At 42.8% G+C, this 22,144-nt stretch overlaps 1 protein-coding gene across 1 annotated transcript; it reads left to right on the forward strand.

Annotated features, from left to right (window-relative positions):
- Positions 1–536: 536 nt before the first annotated feature.
- LOC129821733 (grpE protein homolog 2, mitochondrial-like) lies at positions 537–15,367 on the forward strand. Its single transcript, XM_055879347.1, has 4 exons — positions 537–748; positions 12,181–12,340; positions 12,490–12,571; positions 12,939–15,367. Exons 1-4 carry the CDS (start codon positions 666–668, stop codon positions 13,262–13,264), a joined length of 651 nt encoding a protein of 216 aa, XP_055735322.1. The 5' UTR covers positions 537–665; the 3' UTR covers positions 13,265–15,367.
- The last annotated feature ends 6,777 nt before the right edge of the window (positions 15,368–22,144 follow it).

Genomic DNA, 22,144 nt, shown 5'->3' on the forward strand with positions numbered 1-22,144 from the left:
TGGGGGTCTGGGAGATGAAGTGTGTTCATCTGATGAATGAGCATGTGCCTGAACTCAATTTTATACACTAATCGTAATCTCACCCATTAATTTCTATTGACTGGTCATTTTTGACCGGGAACACCACAGGTGTACAAAAGTTAAATAAAACACCCAAAATCATCAACATTTATTTTGTGTGTTCAGATGCCCTTTGTGGACAAAGTCATGGAACCTTATGACAATCAGATTAAATGAAAAATAGTAAATTGGTCCAATTCGACCGGATCACAGCAGGAGGGTTAAATAGGGGAGTATGGTTATTATTATTATTTGTGAGTGTAGTGTTAGATGGTAGCGTATTTGTTGTATTTTCTTTTTTTGTTGATTTAAAAATACAATAGTAAAGGGAGTTATACTCCAGTATTGTAGGTAGCGGTAATGCAACATTTATTGGATGCCAACCACCGTTAAACCTCATCGAATAAGAACCCACTGAGCGAACGAACCCAGCTTTGCCCATCGCTTGTCTGTCTGGAAAGCCTCCGCAAATGAAAACTTGTGGTGGTGGGGAACGACCCCGCCCACAGCCGACCCGTTCCGTGTGCCCCCGCAAGGGTTTTCTCTCCACAGGTCTGGCTTTGTTCTGCTGTCATTTAATGTAACTAGCAAACAGTCTGAATAATATGGCCATCCACGGTCTTTTCTTGGCTGGGAAATGTCTCAACTGCGTCGGCAGATTACAACTATTTTTGTCGAATGATCACAGGTGAGGTTTGTCAACATATCCCTCTAGCTATTCAAAAAAATGCAGTGTAAAATAAAGACACAACTTTCAACGCTGCGGGAACAAGCTTGCGGTACAAAAGCTAGCTAGCTAACGTTGCTTTTAGCTAAATTAGTTTGTTTAATAGCGTTAACGGTTAGCTCACTTTTGACAGTTTTAGATTAAGTCAGTGGTCGCTAGCTAGCTAATTTATGCTTCATAACGAGTTAACTAGCTATTTGTAGGGAAGTCGAAGGAATGGGCTGCTGCCATAAAATAGCGTTCCAACCCAATTGGCGACAGATTTTCATGCGAATATTCTAAAATCCGCATAAAAATAATGTGCATTTTCCCACCATAAATGTTTCCATCAAATTGACTCGTCTTTGCGTGATGATTTAAACGTAAACATAGTAATTTAAAATGGAGTTAAATTACTATGTACCGAATAACAAATACAAGTTAAATGGGTTTCTATCGCATTTAACTCTACTGGCAATTTTGTCACAAAGAAAATGTGCGTTATATAGCGAATGTGCTCACTGATGTTGGCAAATGCACTCTAGCCAACATCTTGCATATACAGTGCGGGTGTAGGGTATAGCCTATATGATGAGATTAGTATGGACAAAAGAGTGAAATTATTTTTTATTTGTCAAACAGCAGCCAAGCATCGATCGTCTGAATAAAGCCCCTCGATATTTATGAAAAGGGGCATCAAGCCCATCACCTTGCACGTTCACCACCCTGTGAAGTTAATAACTTATTTTATCTGTAGTATAATAAACTGCATACTTTACCGAGTTGTAGTGGAAGGACCACACATGTCATCACGTGACTCTAAATTTACTTCGATATGATGGTTATTATATCAATATGTGCGCATAAAAGCGTTTCCACCGCCATTTCTCACATAATTAATTTTACCGACACATAAAGATCCCACATTGTCTAGCAAATTTTGTTTTGTTGACATTTGGAAAGTTTACGACATCTGTAGTTCCACCAAGTCTGTGATTACATTGTTTATTTATTTTTTTTTTTTTTTTTTTTATTTAACCTTTATTTAACCAGGTAGGCAAATTGAGAACACGTTCTCATTTACAATTGCGACCTGGCCAAGATAAAGCAAAGCAGTTCGACACATACAACAACACATAGTTACACATGGAGTAAAAACAAACATATAGTCAATAATACAGTGAAAAAAAATAAGTCTACAGTATATACAATGTGAGCAAGTGAGGTGAGATAAGGGGGGTGAAGGCAAACAGATATATGTATAAATAAATAAAAATATAAAAAGGCCATGGAGGCGAAGTGAGTACAACACAGCAAGTAAAATAAAAACTAAAAAAAACACTGGAATGGTTGGTTTGCATTGGAAGAAAGTGCAAAGTAGAGACAGAAATAATGGGGTGCAAAGGAGCAAAATAAATTAATAAATAAATACAGTAGGTAAAGAGGTAGTTGTTTGGGCTAAATTGTAGATGGGTTATGTACAGGTGCAGTAATCTATGAGCTGCTCTGACAGCTGGTGCTTAAAGCTAGTGAGGGAGATAGGTGTTTCCAGTTTCAGAGATTTTTGTAGTTCGTTCCAGTCATTGGCAGCAGAGAACTGGAAGGAGAGGCGTCCAAAGGAAGAATTGGTTTTGGGGGTGACTAGAGAGATATACCTGCTGGAGCGCGTGCTACGGGTAGGTGCTGCTATGGTGACCAGCGAGCTGAGATAAGGGGGGACTTTACCTAGCAGGGTCTTGTAGATGACCTGGAACCAATGGGTTTGGCGACGAGTATGAAGCGAGGGCCAGCCAACGAGAGTGTACAGGTCGCAGTGGTGGGTAGTATATGGGGCTTTGGTGACAAAACGGATGGCACTGTGATAGACTGCATCCAATTTATTGAGTAGGGTTTTGGAGGCTATTTTGTAAATGACATCACCGAAGTCGAGGATTGGTAGGATGGTCAGTTTTACAAGGGTATGTTTGGCAGCATGAGTAAAGGATGCTTTGTTGCGGAATAGGAAGCCAATTCTAGATTTGACTTTGGATTGGAGATGTTTGATGTGGGTCTGGAAGGAGAGTTTACAGTCTAACCAGACACCTAGGTATTTGTAGTTGTCCACATATTCTAAGTCAGAGCCGTCCAAAGTAGTGATGTTGGACAGGCGGGCCGGAGCAGGCAGCGATCGGTTGAAGAGCATGCATTTGGTTTTACTTGTATTTAAGAGCAGTTGGAGGCCACGGAAGGAGAGTTGTATGGCATTGAAGCTCGCCTGGAGGGTTGTTAACACAGTGTCAAAAGAAGGGCCAGAAGTATACAGAATAGTGTCGTCTGCGTAGAGGTGGATCAGAGAATCACCAGCAGCAAGAGCGACATCATTGATGTAAACAGAGAAGAGAGTCGGTCCAAGAATTGAACCCTGTGGCACCCCCATAGAGACTGCCAGAGGCCCGGACAACAGACCCTCCGATTTGACACACTGAACTCTATCAGAGAAGTAGTTGGTGAACCAGGCGAGGCAATCATTAGAGAAACCAAGGCTGTCGAGTCTGCCAATGAGGATGTGGTGATTGACAGAGTCAAAAGCCTTGGCCAGGTCAATGAATACGGCTGCACAGTATTGTTTCCTATCGATGGCGGTTACGATATCGTTTATGACCTTGAGCGTGGCTGAGGTGCACCCATGACCAGCTCTGAAACCAGATTGCATAGCGGAGAAGGTGTGGTGTGATTCGAAATGGTCGGTAATCTGTTTGTTGACTTGGCTTTCGAAGACCTTAGAAAGGCAGGGTAGGATAGATATAGGTCTGTAGCAGTTAGGGTCAAGGGTGTCCCCCCCTTTGAAGAGGGGGATAACCGCAGCTGCTTTCCAATCTTTGGGTATCTCAGACGACACGAAAGAGAGGTTGAAGAGGCTAGTAATAGGGGTGGCAACAATTTCAGCAGATAGTTTTAGAAAGAAAGGGTCCAGATTATCTAGCCCGGCTGATTTGTAAGGGTCCAGATTTTGCAGCTCATTAAGAACATCAGCTGACTGTATTTGGGAGAAAGAGAAATGGGGAAGGCTTGGGCGAGTAGCAGAGGGGAGGGCAGTGCTGTTGTCCCGGGTAGGGGTAGCCAGGTGGAAAGCATGGCCAGCCGTAGAAAAATGCTTATTGAAATTCTCAATTATAGTGGATTTGTCGGTGGTGACAGTGTTTCCTATCTTCAGGGCGGTTGGAAGCTGGGAGGAGGTGTTCTTATTCTCCATGGACTTTACGGTGTCCCAGAACTTTTTTGAATTTGTGTTGCAGGAAGCAAATTTCTGCTTGAAAAAGCTAGCCTTGGCTGTTCTAACTGCCTGTGTATATTGGTTTCTGGCTTCCCTGAAAAGTTGCATATCACGGGGGCTGTTCGATGCTAATGCAGAACGCCATAGGATGTTTTTCTGTTGGTTAAGGGCAGTCAGGTCAGGAGAGAACCAAGGGCTATATCTGTTCCTGGTTCTAAATTTCTTGAATGGGGCATGCTTATTCAAGATGGTGAGGAAGGCATTTTTAAAAAATGACCAGGCATCCTCTACTGACGGGATGAGATCAATATCCTTCCAGGATACCCCGGCCAGGTCAATTAGGAAGGCCTGCTCGCTGAAGTGTTTCAGGGAGCGTTTGACAGTGATGAGTGGAGGTCGTTTGACCGCTGACCCATTACGGATGCAGGCAATGAGGCAGTGATCGCTGAGATCTTGGTTAAAAACAGCAGAGGTGTATTTGGAGGGCAAGTTTGTTAGGATGATATCTATGAGGGTACCCGTGTTTACGGAATTAGGGTGGTACCTGGTAGGTTCATTAATAATTTGTGTGAGATTGAGGGCATCAAGCTTAGATTGTAGGGTGGCTGGGGTGTTGAGCATGTTCAAATTTAGGTCACCTAGCAGCACGAGCTCTGAAGATAGATGGGGGGCAATCAGTTCACATATAGTGTCCAGAGCACAGCTGGGGGCAGAGGGTGGTCTATAGCAGGCGGCAACGGTGAGAGACTTGTTTTTAGAGAGGTGGATTTTTAAAAGTAGAAGTTCAAATTGTTTGGGAACAGACCTGGATAGTATAACAGAACTCTGCAGGCAGTCTTTGCAGTAGATTGCAACACCGCCCCCTTTGGCCGTTCTATCTTGTCTGAAAATATTGTAATTGGGGATAAAAATGTCTGAATTTTTGGTGGTCTTTCTAAGCCAGGATTCAGACACGGCTAAAACATCCGGGTTGGTAGAGTGTGCTAAAGCAGTGAACAGAACAAACTTAGGGAGGAGGCTCCTAATGTTAACATGCATGAAGCCAAGGCTATTACGGTTACAGAAGTCATCAAAAGAGAGCGCCTGGGGAATAGGAGTGGAGCCAGGTACTGCAGGGCCTGGATTCACCTCTACATCACCAGAGGAACAGAGGAGAAGTAGGATAATGGTACGGCTAAAAGCTATGAGAATTGGTCGCCTAGAGCTACCAGAGCAGAGAGTAAAAGGAAGTTTCTGGGGGCGATAAAATAGTTTAAAGGAATAATGTACAGACAAAGGTATGGTAGGATGTGAATACAGTGGAGGTAAACCTAGGTATTGAGTGATGATGAGAGAGATCTTGTCTCTAGAAACATCATTGAAACCAGGTGATGTCATCGCATATGTGGGTGGTGGAACTGCAGGGTTGGATATGGTATAGAGAGCAGGGCTAGAATCTCTACAGTGAAATAAGCCAATAAACACTAACCAGAACAGCAATGGACAATGCATATTTACATTAAGGAGAGGCAAGCTTAATCAAGTGATAAATAAGGGTCCAGTGAGTAGAGGTTGGTTGGGGTCGTGGCGATCCAGACAGCTGGCCGGGTATATGGCTATCGGTAGCAGCATAGGATGGAGGTCTGTTTGTAGATACCTCGTGCGTTTCCGTCGGTAGGTTCCGTGTAGTGGGGTTTTGTTCAGATAGCAGCCGATAAGACAGCTAACGATTAGCGGGCCTCAGATGAGCGTTCAGGTAACGCCGGGACGGAGGTGCCGGTTGGATAAATCCCTCGGGCAGATAACGTCGGCAGTCAGTCGTGAAGGCCCGGTGGGGTTCCGTATCTGCAGCAGCAACAAAGAAGCGGGTCCGGATGGTGATGGAACTCCTCAGCTGGCTAGCTCCAGCATGATTTGAGTTAGCTCCGGGGTCGACGTAAGCCAATAGTCACACGGTATGCAGCTAGCTAGCTGCGAAATCAAGGTGCACGTGTCCAGAGGCTGCGGTTGGAATCCGGGGAAACTGAGAGAAAAAAAGTCCCGGAATGCTCCGGTCCGAGTCGCGTTGCACAAAAGTGCCGGTAGATTATCGAGCTAGAGGAATAGCTGATGACCGCAAAAACGTGGGCAGCTGAAACACCAACGCTAGCCAGCAAACCGGCTAATTTCGGGGCAGCTACAGATTAGCTTCTGGCTAGCTATCGGAGTAGCTTCTGGATTAGCTTTCAGGCTAGCTTCTGAATTAGCCCCTGGCTATCTTCCACGATGGATTTTCAGATTGAGGTAAATAGTACTTATTGTAATTGGTGAAGCGGGTTGCAGGAAAGCTTTTGCAGGAAAGCTTTTGTAGTTGAGTTCTTGGATAATAAAATAAATAAAAGATATGTGAAGAAAAGGTGTAAATATATATATATACAGGACACGACACGACAACACGGAAAAATACGTCTGAACTGCTAAGCCACCTTGGTGCCTACATGTACTTTACTCTAAAAAGGTTGTATGGAAACCTGGTTACTGACATTAGAACCAGGAGCTGCTGCACATTCAATATGGGAGCTATTTCTAGACTAGAGCGCCCAGTTAAATTGTGCATTTTTAAAATCATTAGCTAAATGGTTAAACTAGTGAGAAATGTGATTATAGAAGAAAAATCTTCAGTTTGCATCATTTACTACCATCTTAAATTAAGATATAGCAAAATAATTGAATAGGTAATTCATTTATATTACGCTCTTTTCCATGATGTGGACAGTATGTTGTTACATTACATAAACAGACGTTTTGACCACATCAAATTGGGGGGAATTACCTTTCTTTATACCTCAGTGGGAATTACACATCCCTTTTGACCAAAAATGGGGGATGTTAGTATAAAGGTTTTTGTTCAACAAGATCATTTGCTTAAAACAGATCAATATCTTTTGTTTTGTACTGTTGATTTTGTCATATGTGCTGGGGGTCGCAGGACTTACAACGCAGCTGTCATTTTCGTTGTCAAATGGCACAAATAATTCAGGGGTGTTTCTCTATGAAAGTTGCCGGCCACACACCAATACACAGATTTGACAGACAAACTATCAGTTAAATAGCAGCCAACTGTTGTCACAGATTATGTTTACATACACACTAATAATTCTATATTAAACTGATTATGGCAGTTATGGAAGTAGTCTTGTAAACACCATACTCTGCTTATCTTGTTTGGCTTAAGGTCAAAATCGAAGTAAGCATACACCAATTAAAACACCTGCTTTTCTGAGCAATCTTTCAAACTATTAGAACATGTAATTGGGCGTTGCAGTGGCAAATTTGATCTGCACATGTGCAGCACCGGTAGCACAAGTCACCGGTAGCACAAGGAAGTGAGTTTGGAAAAACTGAAAGTATGCATCTTAGAAATAGTTTTCACATACAAATAAAAAATATTCACAAAAATAACATGGTCAATGTGGTAGAAAGTTTGTTTTGATTGGTGATTTTCTGCATTTATCAAAGTCTAGACTGATTTCAGAGGTGTCCATGTAAACAGGATTATTAGGGAAATCGTTATTCTTGCAAAGGATGTAAACGTTTTAAACAAATTATTATATTAATCTGACTATTCACAATAATCACATTATTGTATGCATGTAACTGTGTTCACTGTTGATATCCTATGGCAAGTCTAGCCAGCAGATCTGACCAGCTTGCTTACAGCCTGCACTAGGGTCGGACAGCATTTCTATGTATATTAAGACATTGTGGAGCCGGTGCGAGATATGGCTTGGAAAACATACCTCAATCCAGGGATGAGAAATTACGTTGTACTCCGAATTGCCCTTTATCTCAACTGTTACACAGAGAAGATTAAACGACTGATCATTTTTAAAGTCCTTCAATCTTCTGTGTAACAGTTGGGATAGTGGAACATTTTGGAGTGCCATGCATTTCTCATCCCTGGATTGAGGTACGTTTTCCGAGCCAAATGTTACCCGTATTGATGCTGACGTCTAGCAGCTTTGGGTTGACTCTCTCAGGCAGGATGAAAACGACTACATCGACCATGATCCTTTGCTAGTTATGGCCGCTTTTATTTGTGCCATTCAGCAAAATGGCACGCTTCAAATTCATACTTCCGGCTTCATGTGCCATTGGGAGTTTTCCATAGGAATAAGTGGATGACGTCAGCACTATCTACTGGTTTTAATGTGTATGCTTTGAACTTCAGAGAGTTGGCTTAACGTGTGACCAGATCTAATGTTAGCTAGCTAGCTAACAAGCTTCTGGGTGCAGAGCAGCACTAGAATTAAAAACACTTCTTACCTTTTTTTAAGTTAATAAATGCAATGTGAAATGTGATAACTATAGTATCCTCAATTCACCTTTTCAATGCTAGTTATTTCTTCTCTAATTAAAAATCTCCCTAATTACAGAATCATGCTTCGGAGGGGCAGGTAATCTACACACACACAGGCAAAGATTTCCCCAAAAACTTGCATAAACACAGTGAATATAATGTAGGCCTACCTGCTAGGGTAACTTGGGGTAAATCGCCACCTGGGGTAACAAGCCCCCTGCCTGTACTTCACATAGAAATCACTTCATGTCACAATCTTTTCACCCAACACTTTCCCTGGTTGCCACTACTCTTGCACTCTAAATATGTAATCTGTCTCATCACAGTTTAAGTCACGCCCAAAAAATGTTGAGGTAAGGTTGCGTGTTATCCAAAGTTACTCTACAATTGACCAGTGTTACATTTTGCCCCACTCCTCTATACACTCACTGTGAATTGCCAAGGGGTAATGTGCTTAACCATGCTGCTAAAAAAGTATTTGTTTAAAATGGTGCAGTAAGCGCATATTTAGAATTTCAGAAAAAAAGTAGGGATAGAAAGCTGGGATCCCCCTCTTCAAATCAAATTGTATTTGTCGCATGCGTCAAATACGACAGGTGTAGACTGTACCGTGAAATGCTTTCTTATAAGCCCGTAACTAACAATGCAGTTTTTAATAAAAATATTTACTAAATTAACAAAAGTAAAAAATTAAAGAGCAACAATAACGAGGCTGATACTGATTCAATGTGTGGGGTGTACAGGTTAGTTGAGGCAATTAAGGTAATATGTAGGTAGGGGTAAAGTGACTGCATAGATAATAAACAGTGAGTAGCAGCAGTGTAAAAAAAAAACACAACAAATAGTCCGGGTAGCCATTTGATTAGGGGTAGAAGCTGATAAGAAGCCTTTTGGACCTAGACTTGGTGCTCTGGTACCGCTTGCCATGTGGTAGCAGAGAGAACAGTCTATTACAAAGGTGGCTAGTCTTTGGCCATTTTTAGGGCCTTCCGCTGACACCGCCTGGTATAGAGGTTCTGGATGGCAGGAAGCTTGGCCCCAATGATGTGCTGGGCTGTACGCACTACCCTCTGTAGCGCCGGAGGCTGAGCTGCTCGGTCGGAGGCCGAGCAGTTGCTATGCCAGGTGGGGATGCAACCAGTCAGGCTGCTCTCGATGGTGCAGCTGTAGGACTTTTTGAGGATCTGAGTACCCATGATCCAAATCTTTTCAGTCTCTTGGGGGGAAATAGGTGTTGTTGTGCCCTCTTCACGACTGTCTTGGTGTGTTTGGACCATGATAGTTTGTTGGTGATGTGGACACCAAGGATCATGAAGCTCTCAACCTGCTACACTACAGCCCTGTGGATTTAAAATGGGGGCGTGCTCGGCCCTCCTTTTCCCGTAGTCCACGATCATCTCCTTTGTCTTGATCACGTTGAGGGAGAGGTTGTTGTCCTGGCACCACATCCCTATAGGCTGTCTCATCGTTGTCGGTAATCAGGCCTACCACCGTTGTGTCATCAGCAAACTTTATTATGGTGTTGGAGGCGTGCTTGGCCACGCAGTCATGGGTGAACCGGGAGAACAGGAGGGGACTGAGCACACACCCCTGAGGGGCCTCCGTGTTGAGGATCAGCGTGGCAGATGTTGTTGCCTACCCTTATCACCTGGGGGGGGGGGAGGGGGCCGTCAGGAAGTCCAGGATCCAGTTGCAGAGGGAGGCATTTAGTCCCAAGGTCCTTAGCTTAGTGATGCGGTTTGAATGCGCTAGGGTGTTTAACGCTGAGCTGTAGTCAATGAACAGCATTCTCACGTAGGTGTTCCTTTTGTCCAGGTGGGAAAGGGCAGGGTTGAGTACAATAGAGATTGTATCATCTGTGGATCTACTCCAGGCTTTGCTACATATCATCTACGAAAATCCCAATAGTTCAAAAAGCGTTTTTGACAACATACTGAAAAAAGGTAACGGAACAATACTCAGAGAAGTTCATCTAAAAATGTATCTAAATATTGCAACGTTTTGGCAAAGACAGTGATATTTTTTTATCTTTATTTAACTAGGCAAGTCAGTTAAGAACAAATTCTTATTTTCAATGACAGCCTAGGAACAGTGGGTTAACTGCCTGTTCAGGGGCAGAACGACAGATTTGTACCATGTCAGCTCAGGGATTTGAACTTGCAACCTTTCGGTTACTAGTCCAACGCTCTAACCACTAGGCTACCCTGCCGATATACACACTGTTCCCCATCATCTCCACGTCTTGGGTATTTATCCCTCGCTCCAGTGGTGTAGTGGAGGGTATATGCTGCCGTATACCCACATTTTTGCATATACCGTAATTGCTGGACTATTAAGCGCACCTGAATATAAGCCGTACCCACTGAATTTTTTACAAATATGTATTTTGTACATAAATAAACCGCACATGTCTATAAGCCGCAAGTGCCTACCGGTACATTGAAACAAATGAACTTTACACAGCCTTTAAACGAAACACGGCTTGTAACAAAAATAAATAGGCTTTAAACGAAACACGGCTTGTAACAAAAATAAAAAATAAATAGCAGTAAACAGTAGCCTACCAAGAAAGTCAAACTTCATTGCGGTGGCGATTGTTTTGGCTTTCAGTCGGATCTGCACAGTTCCAACGTCTTATCATCGACTCATTAAGGCCAAGCTCCCGTGCAGCAGCTCTATTTCCTTTTCCAACAGCCAGATCGATCGCCTTCAACTTGAAAGCTGCATCACATGCATTTCTCCGTTTCTTTGCCATGATGGGGGTGACAAAATGACTACGGTAATCAGAATGATGGCAAGTTTGAGCGCGCTCGATTTACGTCACATTATGTGACGGTGCTCAGTTTTTGGGCGGCATGAATCTTGTGAAGAAAAAAAAAAAAAACATAAATTAGCCGCGTCATTCTATAAACCGCGAGGTTCATAGCGTGGGAAAAAAGTAGCGGCTTATAGTCCGGAAATTACGGTACTCACTTCTTAATCCCCACTCGTGTATCAAAACAGTGTAGTGCAGGTGTATGCCGTATCAATTATGTAGTGAAATAGAGAAATGATGCACAAAGTAGCCTACACAATCGCAAAGCACGTGAAATATATTAACATGCGTGCCACACACATAGCTAGTTTCAGCAGAATATCAGGCTGCATTGGCAACGAGCGCACAGCTTTCAACTGGTTGTTGCATAGAGCAGCTCACAGAATTGAACGACAACCGGCCGTGACTGGGAGTCCCATAGGGCAGCACACAATTGGCCCAGCGTCGTCCGGGTTAGAGAGGGTTTGGCCAGAGGGGCTTTACTTGGTTCATCGCGCTCTAGAGACTCCTGGTGGCGGGCCGGGCGGCTGCAGGCTGACCTCGGTAGTCGATTGAACGGTGTTTCTTCCAACACATTGAGGCTGGCTTCCGGGTTAAGCGGGTTGGTGTTAAGAAGCGCAGTTTGGCGGTTCGTGTTTCGGAGGACGCATGACTCGACCTTCGCCTCCCGAGCCCGTTGGGGAGTAGCAATGATGAGACAAGATTGTCATTGGAATTAGGATAAAGGGGGGATAAAATACAAAAATTGGTACGAAGTATTGGTTAAATCTTTGAGACGCGCAATTCAGTCATGTGCTGTTTGAATTAATTTCTAAAGCCTTTACCAAAAAACCTTCAACTAAATGTTGACTGCAAAGTAGGCCTTCCTGGCAGAAGGATTTCATGATGATTTGTATTAATCAGGAGGGCATTTATTTTCCAAACTCTGCCATTACATGTAGGCCTACATTGTAGCCTACACTACAGAAACACCGCTAGCCAAATGGTCTCTCGCTAGGTCCACAATTAAATAGTGTTTTGCTTTCCAGGGCTTTGATTGGCCTGTACAGCACAGCGGCAAAGCATTGGGGAACAGGTGATAATTGCAATGGTGATGACACCACAGATGACTCCAGCCATGCGATGACCAATGTGAGACTGCTGGAGATGAGGGCCAGCAAGCTGGAGGAGCAGGTCAGGGAGCTCACGGTAAGAGCCTCGATGGCGGTGAGAGTAAGGAGGAAGATTCTTTGTCTTGACTGGTGCTACCTACAGCCGGCATAGATTTGTTTCGATTTTTCCTTGGAAATACAAATAATTAAATCACGTATGATGTAGTATACTGTATTGTATTTCAGGAAAGATACAAAAGGGCCATGGCTGACTCTGACAACGTTCGAAAAAGAACTCAGAAGTTTGTCCAAGACGCCAAGCTTTTTGGTGAGTTGTTTTTTCTCCTACCCTGACATCATACCTAGTATGGTCCCTCTACTTCAGTGGTATTCATTTTCGCCTGAATTTCTGGGGACCCCAATTTTTTCCCACCAGAATTTCTGGCGATTCCTCCCCAAATCTAATGACACAACCTTAAAGTCTGTAAAATCCTATTTTTACATCAATAAATATCCTTCAAGTCATAAAATGAAAATAAACTACATTTACTACAAAATACATTTACTCAATAAAATTGTATTTTTCCAATGATCGTTCTCAACTTTTGTATATTGTCCCCCCCCCCAAAAAAAAATACCCCACTGCTCTACTTTGTGAAGTTCTAATTCCTCTCCCCCCACCACCACTCAAACAGGGATCCAGAGTTTCTGCCGTGAACTGGTTGAGGTGGCTGACCTGCTAGAGAAGACTACAGACAACCTGCAGGAAGAGGAGGGCCAGAGGCTGGCTCAGGTCCAGGACAGGCTGCAGGGGATCTTCACAAAGCACGGCCTGAATAAGATGAGCCCTGTTGGGGATAAATACGACCCTTACCAGCATGAGATAGTGTGCCACACTCCTGCTGAGGGAGGGGAGCCCAGCACCGTTACTATAGTGAAACAGGATGGGTACAAGCTCCACGGACGCACCATTCGTCATGCCCAAGTGGGCATCGCTGTGATGAAGCAGGAGCAGGACTAGGGCTTGTGCTAGTCTCTGCCCTCGCTGTAGTACTTTACTATTGGCACCTTACAGTTCTAGTTTTGCAGCAATACTTTCAGTTTTTGAATGATTTTAATGTTTTAGTGTGTTGTTCCAATTTGGTTACTATCTCATTATGTACAGTCATGGATATATAACAATTTATTTGACCCTTTTTCTGTATTTTACAATCTGAAAATAATGGGCTTGTTCACATTCTTCTAGAATATGATCATTTTTAGATTGTGCCTAATCATGTGAATGTGTTGGGTGTTTTCCATAAGTGCCGGTCGTCGGCTAAATAGCCGATAAGACTCAATGTAAGCCGGCTACTTCATAAACTAACTAGGCTTTTCATTTAAAAGTTTCAATTCGCTAGTCAGAAAGTCAGTAAAGCCTTCTCCCACTTAAATGAACAACATGCATCTTCTAGTGACTTATTGATAGGACAGGTCAGTCAAAAAGTGAGCAATGACAGGGAAACTGATGGTTTGTCAGTCTGCTGTCTTTCCCCGCTCTCAGTACCTATTATTTTTGTACATTGGTTGGCTGCAGTCTAATTTCTTTTCACGGATGAGGGAGAGCATGATGCTTATTTTTCGTCTCCTGTGAGTGAATTAACACGTCACATATAAAGTGGTAACAATGAGTTGAACTCCACTTATTGTTTTATGGCACATTCATTTTTCTTGTGCGTGTTTCATAGGCCAATACAGGCGCATAGGCTATTTACTGTGCTTTGATTGACGACCGAACTGCAAGTGCTTACTAGTTTATAAAAGGTGTCGAACTGACAATATAGTCAATCTCCTATATCCCGTTGCTATTCATAAATAATACAACGTAAGTTATATGTCCATTGTTTCGCATCGGGACAAGGAAACAAAATATCTTGTTTTCTATTTTCCTAGGATTCGTAGCCCATGTCAAGACTTGCCAGTGTAGCCTAGTGATGGGTTGTTCGCGTACGAATGGCTCTTTTCGAACGGATCTGTTTGGTGAACGGAAACAAATCGCCGCCTTTCTTTTGAGCCTATCAGTATCGACACATGCTCGAACGATGCACTTGGCGAATGTTCTTTCTGCGTGGTGTTTTGGGAAACGTTACATCTTTGGTTGTTGTAGGAAAGATGCATAGTTAAAAACACATGTAAGCCTAAGTTCCATTGGGAAACCGGGCCCTGGGAGGTAAAGTCGTTAAAGTATTCAATAATTTTGCTGTGTATTTCGGATTGAATCAGGGTATTAGAATGTACCAGAGGCCACCAAAATAGAGCTTGTTTAAAAAAATATTTAAAAAATCTCAGGGGGCATGCCCACCTTGACCCCTCCAGCCCGGATCTGGCAGTTTTTTCTATTTGGCTGGCTACTCCATGTACTTACGGAAAACACTGGTGTTAGCTATTTTACTAACATTTAAAGATATGTAAAGGTACTTGAGGATATTGTTATACTGCATATTTGCATAAGACCTGGTTGAGGATAACCTTTTGTTTACTAATGTGAATGGAAGATAGGTTTCTTCTAAGGACCCCTTGTGTTACTGTGAACGTCTCTGGTTTCAGGTCCACATACATTTCTCCCACATTATTATGTGGACTGTGTACATTTCGGGAGGTCGCATTATTCACACTGCACTTCGGAATTGTTTTTCTTTTTCTGTATGTGAGCAAGTAAGAATTAAGTTCTTGACGTTTGATAGAATCTGTGATATTACAGGATGGGATGGTTACGTAGAATGTGCTGTTACCTGTAATTGTCCCTTATGATGAAGGTGGCACCTTTTACATTGAAAATGTTGGGATTTATGTATTTATATAGACAAATGTTTGTTTAGCATTACCCAAAGAGTATTGTGTGTGATGCAGCTACGAAATAGGTTCAGGTAAAGGCACTTTTAAGAAGGATCTTAGAGCCTTTTAAACATAGATAGTATGGATAACATTTTCTGTCAAGTCATTTTGCCTATAAATGAAGCACCACACGTGTGGTTGAGAAGTTATGGTGTTCTCTAACAAACTATTTTGCTTTCAGACTACCACTGTATTATTATTATTATTATTATTACCACATTATTGCCTTAATAAATGTATCGGAAAATTGTTTGTCACTTGAGTTTAATAATTTGAAATGTGGAGGTGGGTTCTGCAAGGTGATCCGTTTTTAGATTTGGAAAAAGAAAGTTTGAAGCTAGTCCTAAAGTTGGAAGAAGAGAACACCAGGAACATGAAGTTACTTGCTCGTCGAAAAGGGTAGAAAGATTTAGTTTTTCTGAAGGGCCGGTGGTAGTGAAGATCGGTAGTCCTACTCCGCAGCCTGAGTATCTAACATTATTTGTGAAGTGGACTTTGTCATTAACCATCCACAGTTTTTATGCAAGTAAAGTCATACCGTATATATATATTTTTTAAATGACAGCTGTGATGGAAACAAAGTTTTGCTACAATTTTATAAAGGATGACAGATAATGTTTGTTTGACATGGTGGGATCTTTTTGTCTGTCTAATGTGAGAAATGTCGGTGGAAACACCTTTGTGTGCAAATATTTATATAATAACCATCATATCGAAGTAAACTTGGAGTGACATGATAATATGGTATGTGGTACTATTAGGCTGATGTTTACATAAGTTATGATGAACTTCACAGGGTAGCTAAACTGCACAGTGATGAGTTCAATGTACCTTTCCAATAAATATTGAGGGTCTTATTCTGGTGACATGATAATCAATGCTTGACTGCCATTTGACAAATAGAAATTATTTCGCTGTGTGCAGGAGGGCATGGGATGAAAGAGTGTAGTTTCGGTGGAAAAGGTGGAGTGTTTCAACTGTAATTACCAATTGGATACCACGGAATTGGGAGACATCTGGGGATCAGAAATGTCCTGTGCGAGTGAGACGGATTGACATTTCCAGGGTGAGAGCAGTTTAGAAAGTGTCATGCTGAGGCAGTGAGGAAAGTAGACGATGGTGGGCAAAGGGTGAGGGAGATGATTCCCTGTGAGTATTAGGCCAGTACAGAGTGACCCGAACAGTTTGTGCTTTAGTAAAGGAGGCTTCTTGGCGATATTGGTATGGTTATTAATTGTACCACACAGATGGAAAGGAAATCCCAGAAGACTGAATTGATGGTAGCAGCAGCAGAGACATTTCTGTATATCAGAGATTTTAGTGCATGAGAACTACAGGGGTTTTGAGAGAAGGGGTACCAGCCTCCCAGGCCGATGAGCTGGAGTAAGTTCTGTTGGGACCAAGGTAGTCGGAAGGGGTGGTGAGGTGTGTTGGGGATTCTGGTATATACACACTGAACAAAAAAATATAAACACAACATGCAACAATTTCAAAGATTTGACTGAGTTACAGTTCATAAAAGGAAATCAGTCAATTGAAATATATTCATTAGGCCCTAATCTATGGATTTCACATGACTGGGAATACATATATGCATCTGTTGGTCACAGATACCTTAGAAAAAGGTAGGGGCATAGATCAGAAAACCAGTCAGTGTCTGGTGTGACCACCATTTGCCTCATGCAGCATGACACATCTTCGCATACAGTTGATCAGGCTGTTGATTGTGGCCTGTGAAATGTTGTCCCACTCCTCTTCAATGGATATGTGAAGATGCTGGATATTGTGGGGAGCTGGAACACACTGTCGTACAGGTCGATCCAGAGCATCCCAAACATGTTTAATAGGTGACATGTCTGGTGAGTATGCAGGCTATGGAAGAACTGGGACATTTTCAGCTTCCAGGCATTGTGTACCGATCCTTGTGACATTATGCTGAAACATGAGGTGATGGCGGTGGATGATTGGCGTGACAATGGGCCTCAGGATCTGATCACGGTATCTCTGTGCATTCAAATTTCCATGAATAAAATGCAATTGTGTTCATTGTCCGTAGCTTATGCCTGCCCACCGCCTTCATGGGGCACTCTGTTCACAAAGTTGATCAACAAAGCGCTCGCCCACACAACTCCATACACGTTGTCTAACATCTTCCCTATCTGCCCTGTACTGTTGAAACCGGGATTCATCTGTGAGGAGCACTCTTCTCCAGTGTGCCAATGGCCATCAAAGGTGAGCATTTACACCAGACTGTAGTCAGGTCAAGAGCCCTGTGAGGACGACAAGCATGCAGATGAGCTTCCCTGAGACAGTTTCTGACAGTTTGTGCAGAAATTCTTCGGTTGTGCAAACCCACAGTTTCATCAGCTGTCCAGGTGGCTGGTCTCAGAAGATCCCGCAGGTGAAGAAGCAGGATGTGGAGGTCCTGGGCTGGTGTGGTTACACGTGCTCTGCGGTTGTAAGGCCGGTAGGACGTACTGCCAAATTCTCTAAAACTACGGAGGCAGCTTATGGTTGACATTCCTGCAGTCAGCATGCCAATTGCACACTCCCTCAAAACTTGAGACATCTGTGTTGTTGTATTGTGTGACAAAACTGCACATTTTAAAGTGGCCTTTTATTGTCCCCAGCACAAGGTGCACCTGTGCAATTATCATTCTGTTTAATCAGCTTATTGATATGCCACACCTGTCAGGTAGATGGATTCTCTTGGCAAAGGAGAAATGCTCTCTAACAGGGATGTAAACAAATTTGTGCACAACATTTGAGAGAAATAAGCCTTGTGCGTATGGAAAATTGCTTGGATATTATATTTCAGCTCATGAAACATGGGACCAACACTTTACATGGAGGTACAATTTCCTTTTTTCCCCATTTTCTTGGGGAACAAATGTGAACAAATGTGCTATGCACTTTCCAAACTGTGAAAGGCAGCAATACGCAACATGGCATCTAGTCTGCCGGAAAGCCACACGAAGAAGTACTTGCTTGACAGGGGGAATCATGAAGAAGTGGATGTCAAGTATGAATCAGGAAGCGTGTCTAATAAAGTTGATTATGAATGGAAAACAGTAGTATCAAAGAATGGCGCAAGAATAAATCTGTATAAAATTGGACTGGATGATGATAGTAGGCCTATGTCGAATAAGGATGACTTTGTTTTTTGAATAAGCAATGATATTCAAGATCTGTTTTGAGGTCTCAAAAAGGTGTAGCATGCACTGTGAAAAGTGGAGTGAGAGTGACCAGAAGTGGGCTTTGTTCTGATTAATTGTATTTCTGATTAAAATAAGGGAATTGCAAGAATCGCGAATTCCGAAGTAACATCAGTTGAACTTCGCAATGGTGCCCCTGTTAAAGGAGCCATCTCCTGGGTGTCTATGGAAGTAGAAGTTGAATACCTCAAGAATCCAAAGTGTGGTTGGTGCCCGTCGCCTGACCCGAATGGTGATCGGCAGGGAAAAAAATAAGAAAATCTTTTGGTTCAATTGTTTTTTGATAAAGAGCACCTCCCTACACAAATTAAATCACATTTTGTTGGTCATATACACATGGTTAGCAGATGTTATTGCGAGTGTAGTGAAGTGATTATGCTTCTAGATCCGACAGTGCAGCAGTAGACAGGTAATGTCTAACAATTCCACAACAAAACCTAATACGCACAATCTAGTCAAGGAATGGGATGAGAATATATAAATATAAAATATATGGATGAGCAGTGACAGAGCAGCTAAGATGCAATAGATAGTGTAGGATACCGTATACAGTATATACATATGAGATAAGTAATGCGAGATATGTAAACATTCTTAAAGTGGCATTATTAAAGTGACTAGTGTTACATTTATTAGTGGCCAATGATATCAAGTCCGTAGGTAGGCAGCCGTCTCTCTGTGCTTGTGATGGCTGTTTAACAATCTGATGGCCTTGAGATAGAAGCTGTTTTTCAAATCGCTCTCTCCCAGCTTTGATGCACCTGTACTGACCTCACCTTCTGGATGGAAGTGGGGTGAACAGGCAGTGGCTCGGGTGGTTATTGTCCTTGTTGATCTAGGCTATGTAAGGTAAGATCTTTTGTCTCCAAACCACTACAGGGCAACAACTCAAAAGGTTTTGGCCATGTTGCAAATGTTTGTAGAAGGATGGAGTACACTGAACATCGGCATATAGGGTGTTGTAACTGTGGTGGGGATCATGATCCTGAATTCATGGAGTGCCCTGTAAGGGTGAAGGTAATGGAAGTGGCAAAAGTCAGGGCGGTACATCTGGAATAGCTTATGCAAAGGCGATTCATTGAGTTGAAAGATGTGATGATGTACAGTGCATTTGGAAAGCATTCAGACCCTTTGACTAGTTCCACATTTTATTCTAAAAATGTATTAGATTTTATTTTTTTGTTATCAATCTCCACACAATACCCCATAATGACAAAGCAAAAACAGGTTTTCAGAAATATTAGCAAATGTTTAAAAAATAAAGAACTGAAATATCACATTTACATAAGTATTCAGACTCTTTACTCAGTATTTTGTTGAAGCACCTTTGGCAGCGATTACAGCCTCAAGTCTTCTAAAGTATGACGCTACAAGCTTGGCACACCTGCATTTGGGGAGTTTCTCCCATTCTTCTCTGCAGAACCTCTCAAGCTCTGTCAGGTTGGATGGGGAGCGTCACTGCACAGCTATTTTAAGGTCTCTCCAGAGATGTTCGATCGGGTTCAAGTCAGGGCTCTGGCTGGGCCACTCAAGGACATTCAGAGACTTGTCCTGAAGCCACTCCTGCGTTGTCTTGGCTGTGTGCTTAGGGTCGTTGTCCTGTTGAAAGGTGAATCTTCACCCCAGTCTGAGATCATGAGTGCTCTGGAGCAGGTTTTCATCAAGGATCTCTCTGTACTTTGCTCTGTTCATCTTTCCCTCGATCCTGTCTAGTCCACCAGTCCCTGCCCCCGAAAAACATCCCCACAGCATGATGCTGCCACCACCATGCTTCACCGTAGGGATGGTGCCAGGTTTCCTCCAGATGTGCCTCTCGGCATTCAGGCCAAAGAGTTCAATCTTGGTTTCATCAGACCAAAGAATCTTGTTTCTCATGGTGTGGGAGTCCTTTAGGTTCCTTTGGAAAACTCCAAACGGGCTGTCATGTGCCTTTTACTGAGGAAGGGCTTCCTTCTGGCCAATCTACCATAAAGGCCTGATTGGTGGAGTGCTGCAGAGATGGTGGTCCTTCTAGAAAATCCTATCTCCACAGAGGAACTCTTGAGCTCTGTCAGAGTGACCATCGGTGTCACGGCTCTCGTCGTAATGATGATCGGACCAAAGCGCAGCGTGGTAAGTGTTCATGATTATTTATTAACCAAAACACTTGAACAAAATAACAACGTGAAGAAACCGAAACAGTTCTGTAAGGTGCATAAACTATACAGAAAACAACTACCCACAAAACACAGGTGGGAAAAAGGCTGCCTAAGTATGATTCCCAATCAGAGACAACGATAGACAGCTGTCCCTAATTGAGAACCATACCCGGCCAAAACATAGAAACAGAAAACATAGAAATAACTAAACTAGAATGCCCACCCTAGTCACACCCTGGCCTACCCAAAATAGAGAATAAAAGCCTCTCTATGGCCAGGGCGTGACAATCGGGTTCTTGGTCACCTCCCTGACCAAGGCCCTTCTCCCCCGATTACTCAGTTTGGCCAGGCAGCCAGCTCTAGGAAGAGTCTTGGTGGTTCCAATCTTCTTCATTTTAAGAATGATGGAGGCCACTATTGTCTTGGGGACCTTCAATGCTGCAGACATCTTCCCCAGATCTGTGCCTCGACACAATCCTGTCTCGGAGCTCTGTGGACAATTCCTTCGACCTCATGGCTTGGTTTTTGCTCTGACATGTACTGTCAACTGTGGGATCTAATATAGACAGGTGTGTGCCTTTCCAAATCATGTCCAATCAATTGAATTTACCACAGGTGGACTCCAATCAAGTTGTAGAAACATCTCAAGGATGATCAATGGAAACAGGATGCACCTGAGCTCAATTACAAGTCTCATAGCAAAGGGTATGAATACTTATGTAAATAAGGTATTTCTGTTTTTATTTGTAATAAATTTGCTAAAATATTTTTTTAAACTGTTAACGCTTTGTCATTATGGGGTATTGTGTGTAGATTGATGAGGGGGGGAAAATCGTTCGTACATTTTAGAATAAGGCTGTAGTGTAACAAAATGTGGAAAAAGTCAAGAGTTCGGAATACTTTCCTGAATGCACTATAGTAGAAGAAATGGTAGTGGAGGCTCCACAATCCATTGAGAATGTTTGTTGCCAGTTGGATTTTGTGGCGTTCATTGCCACAGTTAATAACTGTACAGTACAAGTGACGAAGAAATCAAAGAAACTGGACAAAACATTTCTGGGCCTGCAGCGGAAGACTTTAGGTTGCAATCGTAACCCCGGTTCTCTGATAGTATGAGTGAGGTATTTCACTTATGGGATACGCCCCTAGCGTATTCGTCAGAAGCCTTTATTACACTACGCCAGCCATTATCTGCTGGACATCGAGACGTGTGCATTGGGGAAGGGTGTCCCTCCTACCCTATAAAAGGTCAGACGCAGTGTGTCTGAGTCATTCAAAAATAAGAAACACCTCTTCTTCGCTCAAGGAGGGTGGTCTGGTGAAATACCTCAGTCATACTATCAGAGAACCGGGGTTACGGTCGTAACCTAAAGTTATTTTTCAAGTATTCGTTTCGGTATTTCCCTCATGGGATATATTGACTCCCGTATTGCCAGACAAGCTCATCCTGACCACCGACTGCCCTGTGCGATATATCACACAAATGGGCCTTTCCCCTCAGAAGATCCTACACGTAAAACAGTATGTGCCAGAGTTGGTGCAGTGACATCGAGTCTATAAAACTTTGCAAATGTATGAGGTGAAGCACAACTCGCTGCTGAACAAATATCTTGGATAGATATGTCCTTAAATAAAGCCCAGGATGTGGCCATTCCTCTAGTAGAATGAGCCTGT

The sequence above is a fragment of the Salvelinus fontinalis genome, chromosome 2 (genome assembly GCF_029448725.1).
Source record: "Salvelinus fontinalis isolate EN_2023a chromosome 2, ASM2944872v1, whole genome shotgun sequence".
In the NCBI taxonomy this organism is placed as follows: domain Eukaryota; kingdom Metazoa; phylum Chordata; class Actinopteri; order Salmoniformes; family Salmonidae; genus Salvelinus; species Salvelinus fontinalis.

What these genes read in the sequence shown, in the direction of transcription:
- LOC129821733 (XM_055879347.1), top strand. Translation starts at nt 666, where the DNA reads ATGGCCATCCACGGTCTTTTCTTGGCTGGGAAATGTCTCAACTGCGTC. An exon ending in TTTTTGTCGAATGATCACAG is followed by an intron (nt 749 to 12,180) that starts GTGAGGTTTGTC and finishes TTTGCTTTCCAG; the next exon opens with GGCTTTGATTGGCCTGTACA. An exon ending in CCAAGACGCCAAGCTTTTTG is followed by an intron (nt 12,572 to 12,938) that starts GTGAGTTGTTTT and finishes CCACTCAAACAG; the next exon opens with GGATCCAGAGTTTCTGCCGT.